This window comes from Brachyhypopomus gauderio, chromosome 5 (genome assembly GCF_052324685.1).
Source record: "Brachyhypopomus gauderio isolate BG-103 chromosome 5, BGAUD_0.2, whole genome shotgun sequence".
In the NCBI taxonomy this organism is placed as follows: Eukaryota; Metazoa; Chordata; class Actinopteri; order Gymnotiformes; family Hypopomidae; genus Brachyhypopomus; species Brachyhypopomus gauderio.
This window is the reverse complement of record NC_135215.1, coordinates 27173878-27186439: the sequence shown is the minus strand read 5'-3', so window position 1 is coordinate 27186439 and position 12562 is coordinate 27173878. Positions and strand designations below refer to the sequence as shown.

The following is a 12562-nucleotide window of genomic DNA, read 5'->3' as shown; positions in this document are numbered from 1 at the left end:
TATAAGGTAAACATCTACTCATGCCTTTAGGAAATAACTTCAAATGACCAGCAGATGCCAAACGGTAGCAAACAAAATGTGTTTGATATCATTCCATTTATGAACTATATGAACTACAAGGACACATGTAGTGATAAACATTAATCATATGATAACATGTCAATATTTATTTTGCCATTAAGGTGAGGATTATTGATTATGGATTAAGAATTATGATCAAACTTGCCCCAGAAAACCCTTATAGATCAATATACTGTAGAAGCTCTACGACGTGTTTACGTGTTTGGTTAAGGAAATGGTTCACAAGTCTGTTGAAGCAAAGCTTTGATTCACTGGGGCAGGATTTATCTCTGAGGTGTTCACCCAATGGATGCCTTTGTAGGGTGTTCTCTTTACTGTCACTCATGTTCTTGGATAACTTGTGTTTACACGCATGTATGCACACACACACACACACACACACACACACACACACACACACACACACACACACACACACACACACACACACACACACACACACACACACACACACATCCTGAGACAGTCTTTGATGAATTTATAACATAAGCAATCCCATGCCATGCCAAGTGACAGCTGATTGATTTTGTGGTACAATTTCAAGACTGTACCTTCATTCACCTGCTTATGGGCCCCATCTCATGACTTTATGGACCCTACCTTGTGACCTTACGACCATATAGGCCCCACCTTATGACCTTTATGACCTTATAGGCCCCACACTATGACCTTATAGGCCCGCCTATCAGGCTGATAAATGCCCTGTAACTGCACATGCGCAACAACTATGACACGGAAGTGACAACTGGGGAGTGAGGCTAAAAAACACAACTCAGCAATACAGTCACACACAACCCACTTTCCCATAACACTCCCGAATAAATTATTCCTTTAACTTAGGTTCCAGGTACTCATGTGTTTCATGTTTCTGAACATGTAAATGATTCGCAGAAATCTGAATATTTTATCATAGGTCTTACATGACGTTTTTCAGTCTTAAAAGGTCCACAGCAGCTTGCATGCATGTTGCACTGCGCTTCTTATGTACACACATGCAAATATGTGCAGACATTTGCACAAACCCCTCAGTGCTACCATACTGTCATTTTCTGTACAAGCTATACAGTTTATTGTCACTTTTCCATCTGGGACAAGGTGCTACAGCTTTTCTAGGAATAGTTTTCTACAGTATTATAATTTTATATAGTGTTATAGTTTTCTACAGTATTATAATTTTATATAGTGTTATAGTTTTCTCCACTCAGCTGCATTAGCCGTCGCTATTCATTTTTTTTCATAGATGCACTACTTGCGTACACAATCATTTAAAGTGCGGTTTCTATGGCGACTCATGTCATGCATTGTGTGTGTGTGTGTGTGTGTGTGTGTGTGTGTGTGTGTGTGTGTGTGTGTGTGTGTGTGTGTGTGTGTGTGTGTGTGTTCTTTTTTTTCCTGGCTCATGGCTCATATACAGCAAGCGATTTCCCAAAGCACACAATGTGTGGATGAAAAAAAAAAGATTTTCATGCGTTATTCTTATTTATTATTGGGTTATTGGGGTAAGTTTACTTTAGTAATTCGTAATGCAGCACTCCTCAGACTTACATTAATTACATTTAAATGGGTATATACTGCCACCCGGAGGTGGTTTGTGAACCGCAGAATATCATGCTTTCATGTAGATCTTCGTATGGTTAAATCAGCACACAGATCCTCTGCGTTTATTTACTTAAACATTTCATTAGTTTTTAAGTTGAAAATGGATGTGTAACAAATTCTTAATATTATGTTTGTGCGTTTTTGTAATTGTAAGTTTTATTGCATGACGTATGGGCCTTTATTTTGAAAAAGATGAGGTTTCCAATAAAACGACATCGTAGCTGTGTTCACACTGCTTGCACTTATCTCTCGCTTGTCTCTAGTTAGCGGGTTGTTGCATTGCCAAATGTCCTGTACTACTTATGTATAAACGTTTAAATTGATGCTAGAATATGTCATATGCTTTTCGCCTTTTGTAGTTAACTATTTAACCGAAGAATTATGTGTCAGTAGCCATTAGCTTTTCCAATGTAGAAGTTCCGCATCCGGCAGCCGCCCAGCTCCGCTCGCGCCCGGTGAGTGGCAGCAGCATGCGCTCGCTCAGCTTCGTGCAGCGCGTGAGCCTGGACTTCACGGGCACGGTGTTCCCACACGCCATTTGCCTCGGAGATGCTGATAACGACTCGGTAAGTTGGTGTACTAGTTGTCATAGGTGTGCACGTAAGGGAGGCAGGCCGTGAGTCTTTGAGAGTTTGTTGTCTCTGTTTCTGCAAACTCACCTCCCATCTCAGCACACCTGAACACAGCAACGCAGATGCAGAGCGCAGATTTATTATGCTCCTTATTCCAGATATGACAAATTATTTGATTTGATGGTCAGTGCGTTGACGAGGACAATTTAATGATGCATGTACACATCATTTACATTTTTAATGATACATGCACACATAATTTAAATTTTTTTGTAGCTGAATGAACTTGTGGTTGGTGACACGAGTGGAAAGCTGTACATCTATAAGAACGACGAGTCCAAACCCTGGATGACCAGATCATGTGTGGGGATGGTATGTGTATGCATGTATGGATGGGGATGGTGTGTGTGTGTGGGTGGGGATGGTATGTGTGTGTGGGTGTGGGGATGGTATGTGTGTGTATGTATGGGGATGGTATGTGTGTGTATGTATGTATGGGGATGGTATGTCTTGTTTTCCTGTGCACAGTGCAAAAAATGGAATGTTTAACAACTCTTAACAATGTTTAACAATACGTTTACTTGTCTACAATGAATAAGTGTGATTTCACAAAATGTGTGACCTCTAGATTAAATAATGCTTACAACATTTTAAAACTGGTTTGTTTCTAGTTAACTTGTGTGGGAGTAGGAGACCTCTGCAACAAAGGCAAAGTGAGTTAAATAGTTTATTAAAATAACTTTTACTATCTTAAATGAGTACCAACACTCACCCTTTACATTGTATGTATGTTTGTCTATGTTCATTGGTATAGGTATAGTTTTTTTTTAATTCCTGTTGTTTTAAGTTTTGAGCCTGTGTTTATTTGCAGTTGATTCCAGTAGTTTAGTAGTAGTCTGGTTCAAGGGTATCTTGAATTCTGATTTGTCTACCTTACTGTCTAGGATTCATTCTGTGAACAGATGGCAAAGCACTTTCTAAGTCGATCTGGATACATGTCCCAAAATGTAAAAATAAAAGCAAACAAAAAAATTTAAAATGCACTTTCTCTCGGACTTAGTACTTGTTGACTGGTGCCTTTATGTGGTAGAACCTTGTGGTTGCGGTAGGAGCAGAAGGTTGGCTCCACCTGTTCGACATTTCTGCTGCTGTGGCCAAAGCAGAGTCCTCCAGCCAGTCAGAGGTGCTGTTCTGGGATGAGCAGAGGCCTTGCTTTACCCAACACATCCCTGCCAACACCAAGGTCATGCTTATCAGTGATATTGGTGAGTAGAGTTTCACTAAATCACTAAATGACTTCAATCCAGATGGATGTGTGGTTTGTTGAGTTAGCTGTGTGTGTGTGTGTGTGTGTGTGTGTGTGTGGCTGGGCTGGTAGATGGCGATGGTCGGAGTGAACTCGTGGTGGGCTACACTGACCGTGTGGTGAGAGCGTTTCGCTGGGAGGAGCCACCTGATCTCAGTGACCTGAGTGGAGGTCAGCTGGTCTTGCTGAAGAAATGGCTCCTGGAGGGACAGGTACTGAGACTGCAACTCGCTTCCCTACTAATGAAACGGACGAGATGGATTTTCACCTGCTGAAGAAATGCTGCCACCCCATTAATTATAGTATAGTAAAGATGTGGCCTCCAGAGAAAAGGGCTCCCCGCTGTGTTATGGGTGGAAAAAAGAATAGATCTCTTTGAGGAAAAATGTTTAAATATATATAAAATTTCACATTTTTTATATTTTATGTTTATCTACACTATATTGCCAAAAATATTCGCTCACCTTCCTTGATACACATATGATAAGTGACATGCCATTCCTAATCCATTGGGTTCAATATGATGTTGGTCCACCATTTGCAGCTAGAACAGCTTCAACTCTTCTGAGAAGGCTGTCCTCAAGGTTTAGGAGTTTATGGGGATTTTGACCATTCTTCCAGAAGCACATTTGTGAGGTCACATACTGATGTTGGATGAAAAGGCCTGGCTCTCAGTCTCTGCTCTAATTTATCCCAAAGGTGTTCTATCGGGTTGAGGTCAGGACTCTGTGCAGGCCAGTTAAGTTCATCCACACCAGACTCTGCCATCCATGTCTTTATGGACCTTGCTTTGTGCACTGGTACACAGGGGCCAAGCCCAATTCCTGGAAAAACAACCCCACACCATAATCCCCCCTCCACTAAACTTTACACTTGGCACAATGCAGTCAGACAAGTACCGTTCTCCTGGCAACCACCAAACCCAGACTCATCCATCAGATTGCCAGATGGAGAAGTGCGATTCGTCACTCCAGAGAACGCGCCTCCACTGATCTAGAGGCCAGTGGTGGTGTGCTTTACACCACTGCATCTGACACTTTGCATTGCACTTGGTGATGTATGGTTTGGATGCAGCTGCTCGACCATGGAAGCCCATTACATGAAGCTCTCTGCACACTGTTCTTGAGCTAATCTGAAGGCCATGTGAAGTTTGGATGTCTGTAGTGACTGACTCTGCAGAAAGTTGACGACCTCTTCGCACTATGCGCTTCAGCATTTGCTGACCCCACTACATCAGTTTACGTGACCTACCACTTCATGGCTGAGCTGCTGTCATTCCCAAACATTTCTATTTTCTTATAATACAGCTGACAGTGGTCTATGGAGTATTTAGGAATGATTTCATGACTGGATTTGTTGCACAGGTGGCCTCCTATCACAGTTCCACGATGGAATTCACTGAGCTTCTGAGAGCGATCCATTCTTTCACAAATGTTTGCATGCCCAGGTGCTTAATTTTATACACCTGCGGTCATGGAAGTGATTGGAACACCTGATTTCGATAATTTGGATTGGTGAGAGAATACCTTTGGCAATAATGTATATTCATTTTATATGGCAGCAAAATATAAATGTATACACTCGAGGGGATGCTGTTATCAGAATTAAGCTTAGTACAGGAGTGAAATTGTAATCTGCTTCTGTTTGTTCTTGCTTCACCCTCCAGGTGGACAGTTTATCAGTGAATCCAGGACCAGAGGGCCTACCTGAGCTAATGGTCTCACAGCCTGGTTGTGGCTACGCTATCCTCCTCTGCTCTTGGACACAAGAGGACGCTGCAGAACATGGGGAGGACATCTCAACTGCGTCTACCGGGTGAGATGCACCAAATGTCATTTCAGGCACAACTCCTTGTGATCTGTGATTTGACATTTCTGTATGATTTACCTGAAGGGTCAGGGCCACAGTCCCAAATTGCTGCCCTTACATATGACATGATAAATAAACCATAATCAAATGTATCGTGAGAGCGGGGGAAATATGGGACTGGTGCCGAGTCATTTGGGGATCTGAAGCCTGTTTTCTTGATTAGGAAGCAGTAACGGCCTCGTTAGTGACTTAAGATAACGATGGCACTTTGGACCCGTGTTAATGGATACTTTTCAGGCGTGACAGGAATTTGTTGTGGAGACTTTGGTGTGTGTTTTTCGATGCCGTGTTTTTTCACAGTGTGTGATGAGTGTGCCCTGTTCCTGCTTCAGAGAAGGGCCCTCCAGAGATGTCCTCCTGCACCTCACCACCGGCCGCATTCACAACAAGAACGTGTCCACCCACCTGATAGGCAGCGTGAGCAGGGGTACTGAACACGCACGCGTCCTTCTACAGAACTAACATCTAACGGGAGGCGCTGTTGAATTTGACAAGGGCTCTTGCACATGTTGCTCGATTCTGCAGGGTCAAAGGTCGACGACACAAACGGGGGATTATTTGCTCTCTGCACCTTGGACGGTGAGTCACGGTAAACATGAACTCCTCCAGCACCTGGCAAGTCCCCGATTATGCACATCGCCAGTCTGCTGATCCGATTTCGCATATGAACACCAACATTAAAACACAACGAGGGCTTGTTTGTTTGTTTACAAATATTTAAACATTTGTTTGTTTTTTTTGTCACTTCACTGCATGCCCACTCTGCTCCCACCCCAAAAACAGACATTTATAGCAATCATATCTAATGAATAATTGAATGGACTCTGCTTTAATGTTTGAAGTTGATCTCACCTTAACAACAGTGAAAGAATTGTGTATTCAATGCTCTTCACAGGATAGTGACCAACATGTCCCTAATGAACACATCCTAGTACAGTATGTTCTGATAACTACACACGAGCAATAAGATTGGGTCATCCAGTGGAAGGAGGCAAACTAGAACGCATCCTTCACTCCCTCTCCTTTTACTTCCGGGGTCACCGCCTGTGTGCCTGTTAAGAGTGGCACAAGGAAGCTAAATGTCGAGGTGTTGTGTGGGTTTTTCTCACCGAGGTCATGTGCATCAATGTCGTTGCAGGTACCCTGAAGCTAATGGACAGTTCTGAGCAGCTGCTTTGGTCTGTGCAGGTGGATCATCAGCTCTTTGCTCTACAGAAACTGGATGTCACTGTAAGCAGACTAGCACAGAGTGTTGTGGAGGTTCATACAGGGTTATGCTAACAGTCCATCCCTGTATTAGTGAGCGAAGGCTGTCCAATATCAAAGGCTCCTGCTTTGCATAGTTTAACAGACTGAACAAATGCAGCAAACCGCAGTACACTCGAGTTCTTTGTACTACAGTGCACATGTATATTTCAAAACAAAATGTACTTTGTCAGCACCCTAAAAATATTGAAAAGCTAAATAGATGTATTTTTTTGAAGAGCTGTACTATTTTATTTTTTAAACTGAAAGGGCAAAACCAAAAAGCATGTATTTTGGTCGCTGAAGTAATCTGGGTGTATGTGGTGTGTGTATAGGGTGACGGAAGAGAAGAGGTCGTTGCCTGTGCCTGGGACGGCCAGACCTACATCATTGACCATAACCGCAATGTGGTTCGCTTTCAGTTTGATGAAAATGTGAACGCCTTCTGTGCAGGTAAGCTTTGCTCTGGCACTCAATGGCTTTATGGTTGTTTACCATAAGGGAAAATTGTAGTGCGGTGGTTGAGATCCTGTGGGTCACCACTAGATGTCAGGATAGGAACTAGAAGTGTTCCTTTGTCCCTTATCTCTATTTTTGGAGATAAAAAAGTCTCAGTCTCTTTCTCTCTCATCCAATCACTCAAGTATTTTGTTACACAAAGATGAAAGCACCTCTGAGAGATTAAATAATTATTCTATTATGGGTTCAATAAATGTCTTTGTTCACAGAGGAACCAAGAATATAAACAGGAACTCCACCTTAGATGTAAAATCAGCACGTTTCCACGGCAGGCTGTCCTCAGTATGTGGCTTTAATGCTCATTGGTAATTCTAGGCCAATAACGCTGAAATTACCTAGTCATACGGTTTCATTGCACTCATTAAAGTCCAGACTTGCTCTCTGTAACCAACAAAAGAAGAACTCCACAGGATTCTGTGCTTCTCAGAAATAATTCTAGCTTATTTCAATAATCAAATACGCAGAGTCCCTCTCTCCAAATGGAGAGGGTTATGAATTGGTCACTTAGGCCTTTGCATAGCATTAGTAATGTAGCTGGGATAGAGTTTGTGTGCACCTTACTTCAGCTGAAGAAAGTTCTGGAGGTCTGTCATCTCAGCTAAAGTATAGTCATTTGTTAATCAGAATTGCATTATTGACAATATTGACGTGTATAAAATCTCAGTTAACAAAGGCCGATGGTTTCCACGGTGCTACAGGTCAGGAGTTCATCCTAAAACAAAGCCTTTACCCAGAACTCCTCCAGACCGGGTCAGAACCGAGTGACCACAGAGTCAGAACCGAGTCGCCACAGACTCAATGGAGTCAAACGTTCAGATTCAATTTTGTTAAACCAAATGACATTTCTATCTCATTACATATTTGTATTCATCCTACAATTATTAAACTTTGATGCCATTATGTATCAATAAAATCAAGGTTAGGGAGTTGTGACCTAAAACACACTGTCCTGCCCATGTAGTTCTGTGTAACCTGTGGTAAGTGTTTATGGCTGATCCTTGGCAATGCCTCGCGTCGTGAGCGCCCGTCCTCATGAGCTGTGCTGTGCGTCGGTGTTGCAGGGCAGTACGCCTGTAAGGGCGGGAGGAACAACCCCTGCCTGGTCTACCTCAGCTTCAACCACAAGATCTACATCTACTGGCAGGTGGTGCTGGAGAGGATGGAGCCCAGCAGCCTTCAGAGGGTCCTGGAGGAGAAGCCAGAGTACACGACCCTGCTTCACAAGCTGGGAATCGGTGAGTAAACAGGGCTTGGGGTGTGTGTGTGTGTGTGTGTGTTTTTCTTTCATGTACACGCACTGCGTGTCTAGGTATAGAGGGCTAGTGGAGCAGATCAGTGTGTTGGTGAATTGAGTAAATGAATAACCTTGTGCTGAGCCGCACTGCCAATAGAGGCCGTGAGGAGAGACACGTGGGGGGAAACATGTGAGATGAGACGCGTCAGGATGTGGGAGCCTGGTGTTGTTAGGCCAGTGATGTGTTTCTCTGGGAAAGGTTAGTTTAGAGATTGCAGAGAAAACGTGGTCCTTAATGTGAACCAGTCAGTCTCTTTAATGTGTATTTAACGTTAAAGAAGCATACAATGACATTTTAATGGATTACCAACAGTTCCGGTGTTTGTAGCTCCGAGCCGAGTGTGAATTTATCATATATTATCGATTCTGTGTGCCAGCATATTGCAAAACCCCTTCACCTCAATTTGTGCCAGACGGTCTCCACCTGTGAAGGGGGCGGTGTGTGAACTGAGGAGTTGTGTTCTGCAGCAGGAGGGCCATGCTGCCTCGTGTTCTGCACTTCACCACTTACGCAAGTGTGCGAACACGATTTGAGACGAAGCCCAATGAGCTCCTTTATTAATATGCGGCTCTGCCATGGCTGAGGCAGAGGAGAGCTAGTTACTCTCTGCTCCCTGGCATGTGTACATTTTCTTAATGGGCGTTCTGTGGCCTGCAGCCGGTGGTACCTGGGTGTGTGTGTGTGTGAGAGAGATTAAAACAGTTGAGTAAGATTGTGGGTGAGTGTGATGTTGGTAGTTGGAGGGCTTCCCCACTGACATTTATTAGTATGTTCCTCCTCTCCCCATGACCCATAAGGAGTGGAACCAGACCTGCCGCCTGCTTCATCTCCATCACACACACACACATACACACACACACACACACACACACACAGCAGCTTTAGCTTCATGCTGAGGGTCTCTGGGGGAGACAGTGAGAGACCTTTCGTATCTCTGTGTGCCAGACCCCATCACGTGCACTGGAAGTAACAGGAATAGCTCCAAGCATCAACGTTTACGTGTTAATATTTACATTAATTACAGCCTCACGTTCTGTGATTGTGCTGTGAAGGTATTAGACCAGCTCTCTCAGGGCTGATGGCGATCAGCGCATCTTAAACCCTGGTTTATCTCATGAAGTCCATGGCCTGATTTCTCTTCACATCTTTATTGTCGATGTGTTTCATGTTCCCCATATCCCACCTAGTTGCCATTAACACTTCACCCACATCAGCCACCCCTCCACACCTACCCTGCCTGTTTCACCCCTCCACACCTACCCTGCCTGTTTCACCCCTCCACACCTACCCTGCCTGTTTCACCCCTCCACACCTACCCTGCCTGTTTCACCCCTCCACACCTACCCTGCCTGTTTCACCCCTCCACACCTACCCTGCCTGTTTCACCCCTCCACACCTACCCTGCCTGTTTCACCCCTCCACACCTACCCTGCCTCTTTCACCCCTCCACACCTACCCTGCCTCTTTCACCCCTACACACCTACCCTGCCTCTTTCACCCCTACACACCTACCCTGCCTCTTTCACCCCTACACACCTACCCTGCCTGTTTCACCCCAGTACTGAAAATCTGCCAACAAGAGTGTAAAAGGGCCCTTCAGGAGAGTGAATGGCAGAAAAGCACCTGCCCCGTCCTGAAGTCTGGGCCTCCAGCTGCTTTTAGAGTCGGCAAGTCTACAGATGTTGCAAACGAGAGTCTGCTAGGCCGTCTCCACTCTCTGCCCGACTATGTCTGGTTCATAGGTCACCGACACAGCAGGCAGCAGTGTGGGGCACTGGGTGAGCACACCTGTAGTGCGTAGTGTCAGTGGGATTATTTTGGAAAAGCAGAAATTATCGCCGTCTTTCAAATATCTTGGAATAACATAGTCCTGGAATTCCAAGTAACAACACAAAATCCACTGGTGTAAGTGTGGTGGAGCATGAACTTCTAAGAAGTGTCTGCTGCTCTTTAATCCTATTTAAGCCTCAACGGCACATTCCCACCCAGTCATTATCAAATCTTCACGCGGACAGCTCGGGTGACCAGCTTAACTGTCGCACAAAAGAGGCGACGGTCCAACTCATCGCTCAGACCTCGGAAACGTTCTCGGCTGTATCTTGCCTTCTGTCGAGGTCCTCTACAACTTCACCATTGGAGAAAGCAGCTATTGGCCCTCCGAGCCTCAAAGCCTCAGCCGTTGGGGAGTAGACGCCGGGCTGACAAAACAAAATCAACACTCAACTCGAATAAACATTCCTCCACTTGTCCAAACATGCAGCCGGAGAGGTTTAAATGGCAGCTGAAATGCTGATCTGTTGTGTCTGTTGGTGTGTGTTTGCATAATCCGTGTGTCTGTCTCTGTTTGACAGATCCCGCCGACGCTGGTGCGGTTCGCAAGCTCATTGGAGATCTGCTGTACAGAGATTCAGGAGGCGACCAGACAGAATAACCACACGCACTGTTTAACTCCCTGTGGCTTTCTGCTCCATGTAAATACCCCACAAATAAAGACGCCCCAGTCCTGCTTTGCTCTTGGTCGATCAATCAATCAATCAATCAAAGTTTATTTGTATAGCGCTTTTCACAACACATGTTGTCACAAAGCGCCTTACAGGATTTAAAAGGTTAACAATACTACGGGTCCAGAACCCTAATGAGCAAGCCAAGGGCGACAGTGGCGAGGAAAAACTCCCTAAGATAGTGGGGAATAGGAAGAAACCTCGGGAGAACCAAGACTCAAAAGGGAACCCATCCTCCATTGGGCGGCCCGTTAACACACAGATTACACAAAATACAGACAAATACACAAGTCACACACAAATCACACAATCAGACTAAGTAAAGGTAAAAATGAAAGTTCTGGGTTATGATATTGTCACTGTAAATGTCTGTTGATGAACGCCAGGCTTTCATTCCGTGTCGGAGCAGCGATGCTGGTATTGTAGGCTCCGACTGCAATGTTACTCTCCAGGTGAACCTCGGAGAAAAGATACGAGATGTAGTAAATATGTAACAGATTAATCAAAGGCCAAACTAAACAGATGAGTCTTTAATCGAGTTTTAAACATTGAGACTGTGTCTGAGTCCCGAATAGAGGCAGGAAGATTATTCCACAATTGTGGAGCTTTAAAAGAAAAGGCTCTTCCACCTGCTGTGATGTTTTTGATCCTAGGAACAGTTAATAACCCTGCGTCCTGCGAGCGAAGTGAACGCGCTGGGTTATATTGTTCAATAAGTTCACTAAGATAGTCTGGAGCTAAGCCATGCAGCGTTTTATATGTTAATAAAAGTATTTTATAGTCAATACGGAATCTAATTGGCAGCCAGTGTAATGACGATAGTACGGGACTAATGTGATCAAACTTTTTAGTTTTTGTTAAAACTCGTGCTGCTGCGTTCTGAACCAGCTGGAGTTTGTTTATCGATTTACCAGAACATCCAGCTAGGAGACTGTTGCAATAATCTAAACGAGAGGATATGAATGCATGGATTAGTTTTTCTGCATCACTAATATTTAATATGTTTCTAATTTTGGCAATGTTGCGCAAGTGAAAGAACGCTACCCTAGTTATATTATTAATATGTGTATCGAACGAGAGATCTGGGTCTATTGTGACGCCCAAGTTCTTTACCTCTGCGCTGGGGGTTATAGTAAACACGTTCTCTTCTCTCTTTACATAACGTTGGCAACCATGGAGTCCGAATACGGATCACAAAATCAAAACGGCTCCAGTTATGAGCTGTGTAGCCACAGGTGAGCTGTCCACCGAGGATCATGTCGCTACAATAACGCAAAGGTGTCCAATAGTAGAATTTGGTATCTTAGGCCCTGGTATGAATTGCAAGCAGCTGTGTGTATTACACACCAGGGACACCCCTGCTGGTCAGACTGGAAGAAGACACTGATTTCTACTGGTATCACGAGAGAGGAAGCACGAGTTTTGGGGTCAAGTGTCATCAGGGTTTAAAGGTGCTCGTCACAGGCTGAGGAAAACCGTAAACTACACTTGAATGCATCACTACATGTGGACGGAGACCTGGTGAGAACCTCCTGACCGCTGTGTGTTCCACATGCAATGTGTGTTTCTGAGATC

At 44.3% G+C, this 12562-nt stretch overlaps 1 protein-coding gene across 1 annotated transcript; it reads left to right on the top strand.

The window, feature by feature from the left end:
* The first annotated feature begins 1886 nt into the window (after window positions 1-1886).
* Window positions 1887-10996, top strand: itfg2 (integrin alpha FG-GAP repeat containing 2). Its single transcript, XM_077006804.1, has 12 exons — window positions 1887-2246; window positions 2529-2624; window positions 2924-2965; window positions 3343-3517; window positions 3631-3770; window positions 5225-5373; window positions 5760-5854; window positions 5953-6006; window positions 6566-6657; window positions 7008-7125; window positions 8253-8426; window positions 10838-10996. The coding sequence occupies exons 1-12, from the start codon at window positions 2151-2153 to the stop codon at window positions 10915-10917; spliced, it is 1311 nt and encodes a 436-aa protein (XP_076862919.1). The 5' UTR covers window positions 1887-2150; the 3' UTR covers window positions 10918-10996.
* The last annotated feature ends 1566 nt before the right edge of the window (window positions 10997-12562 follow it).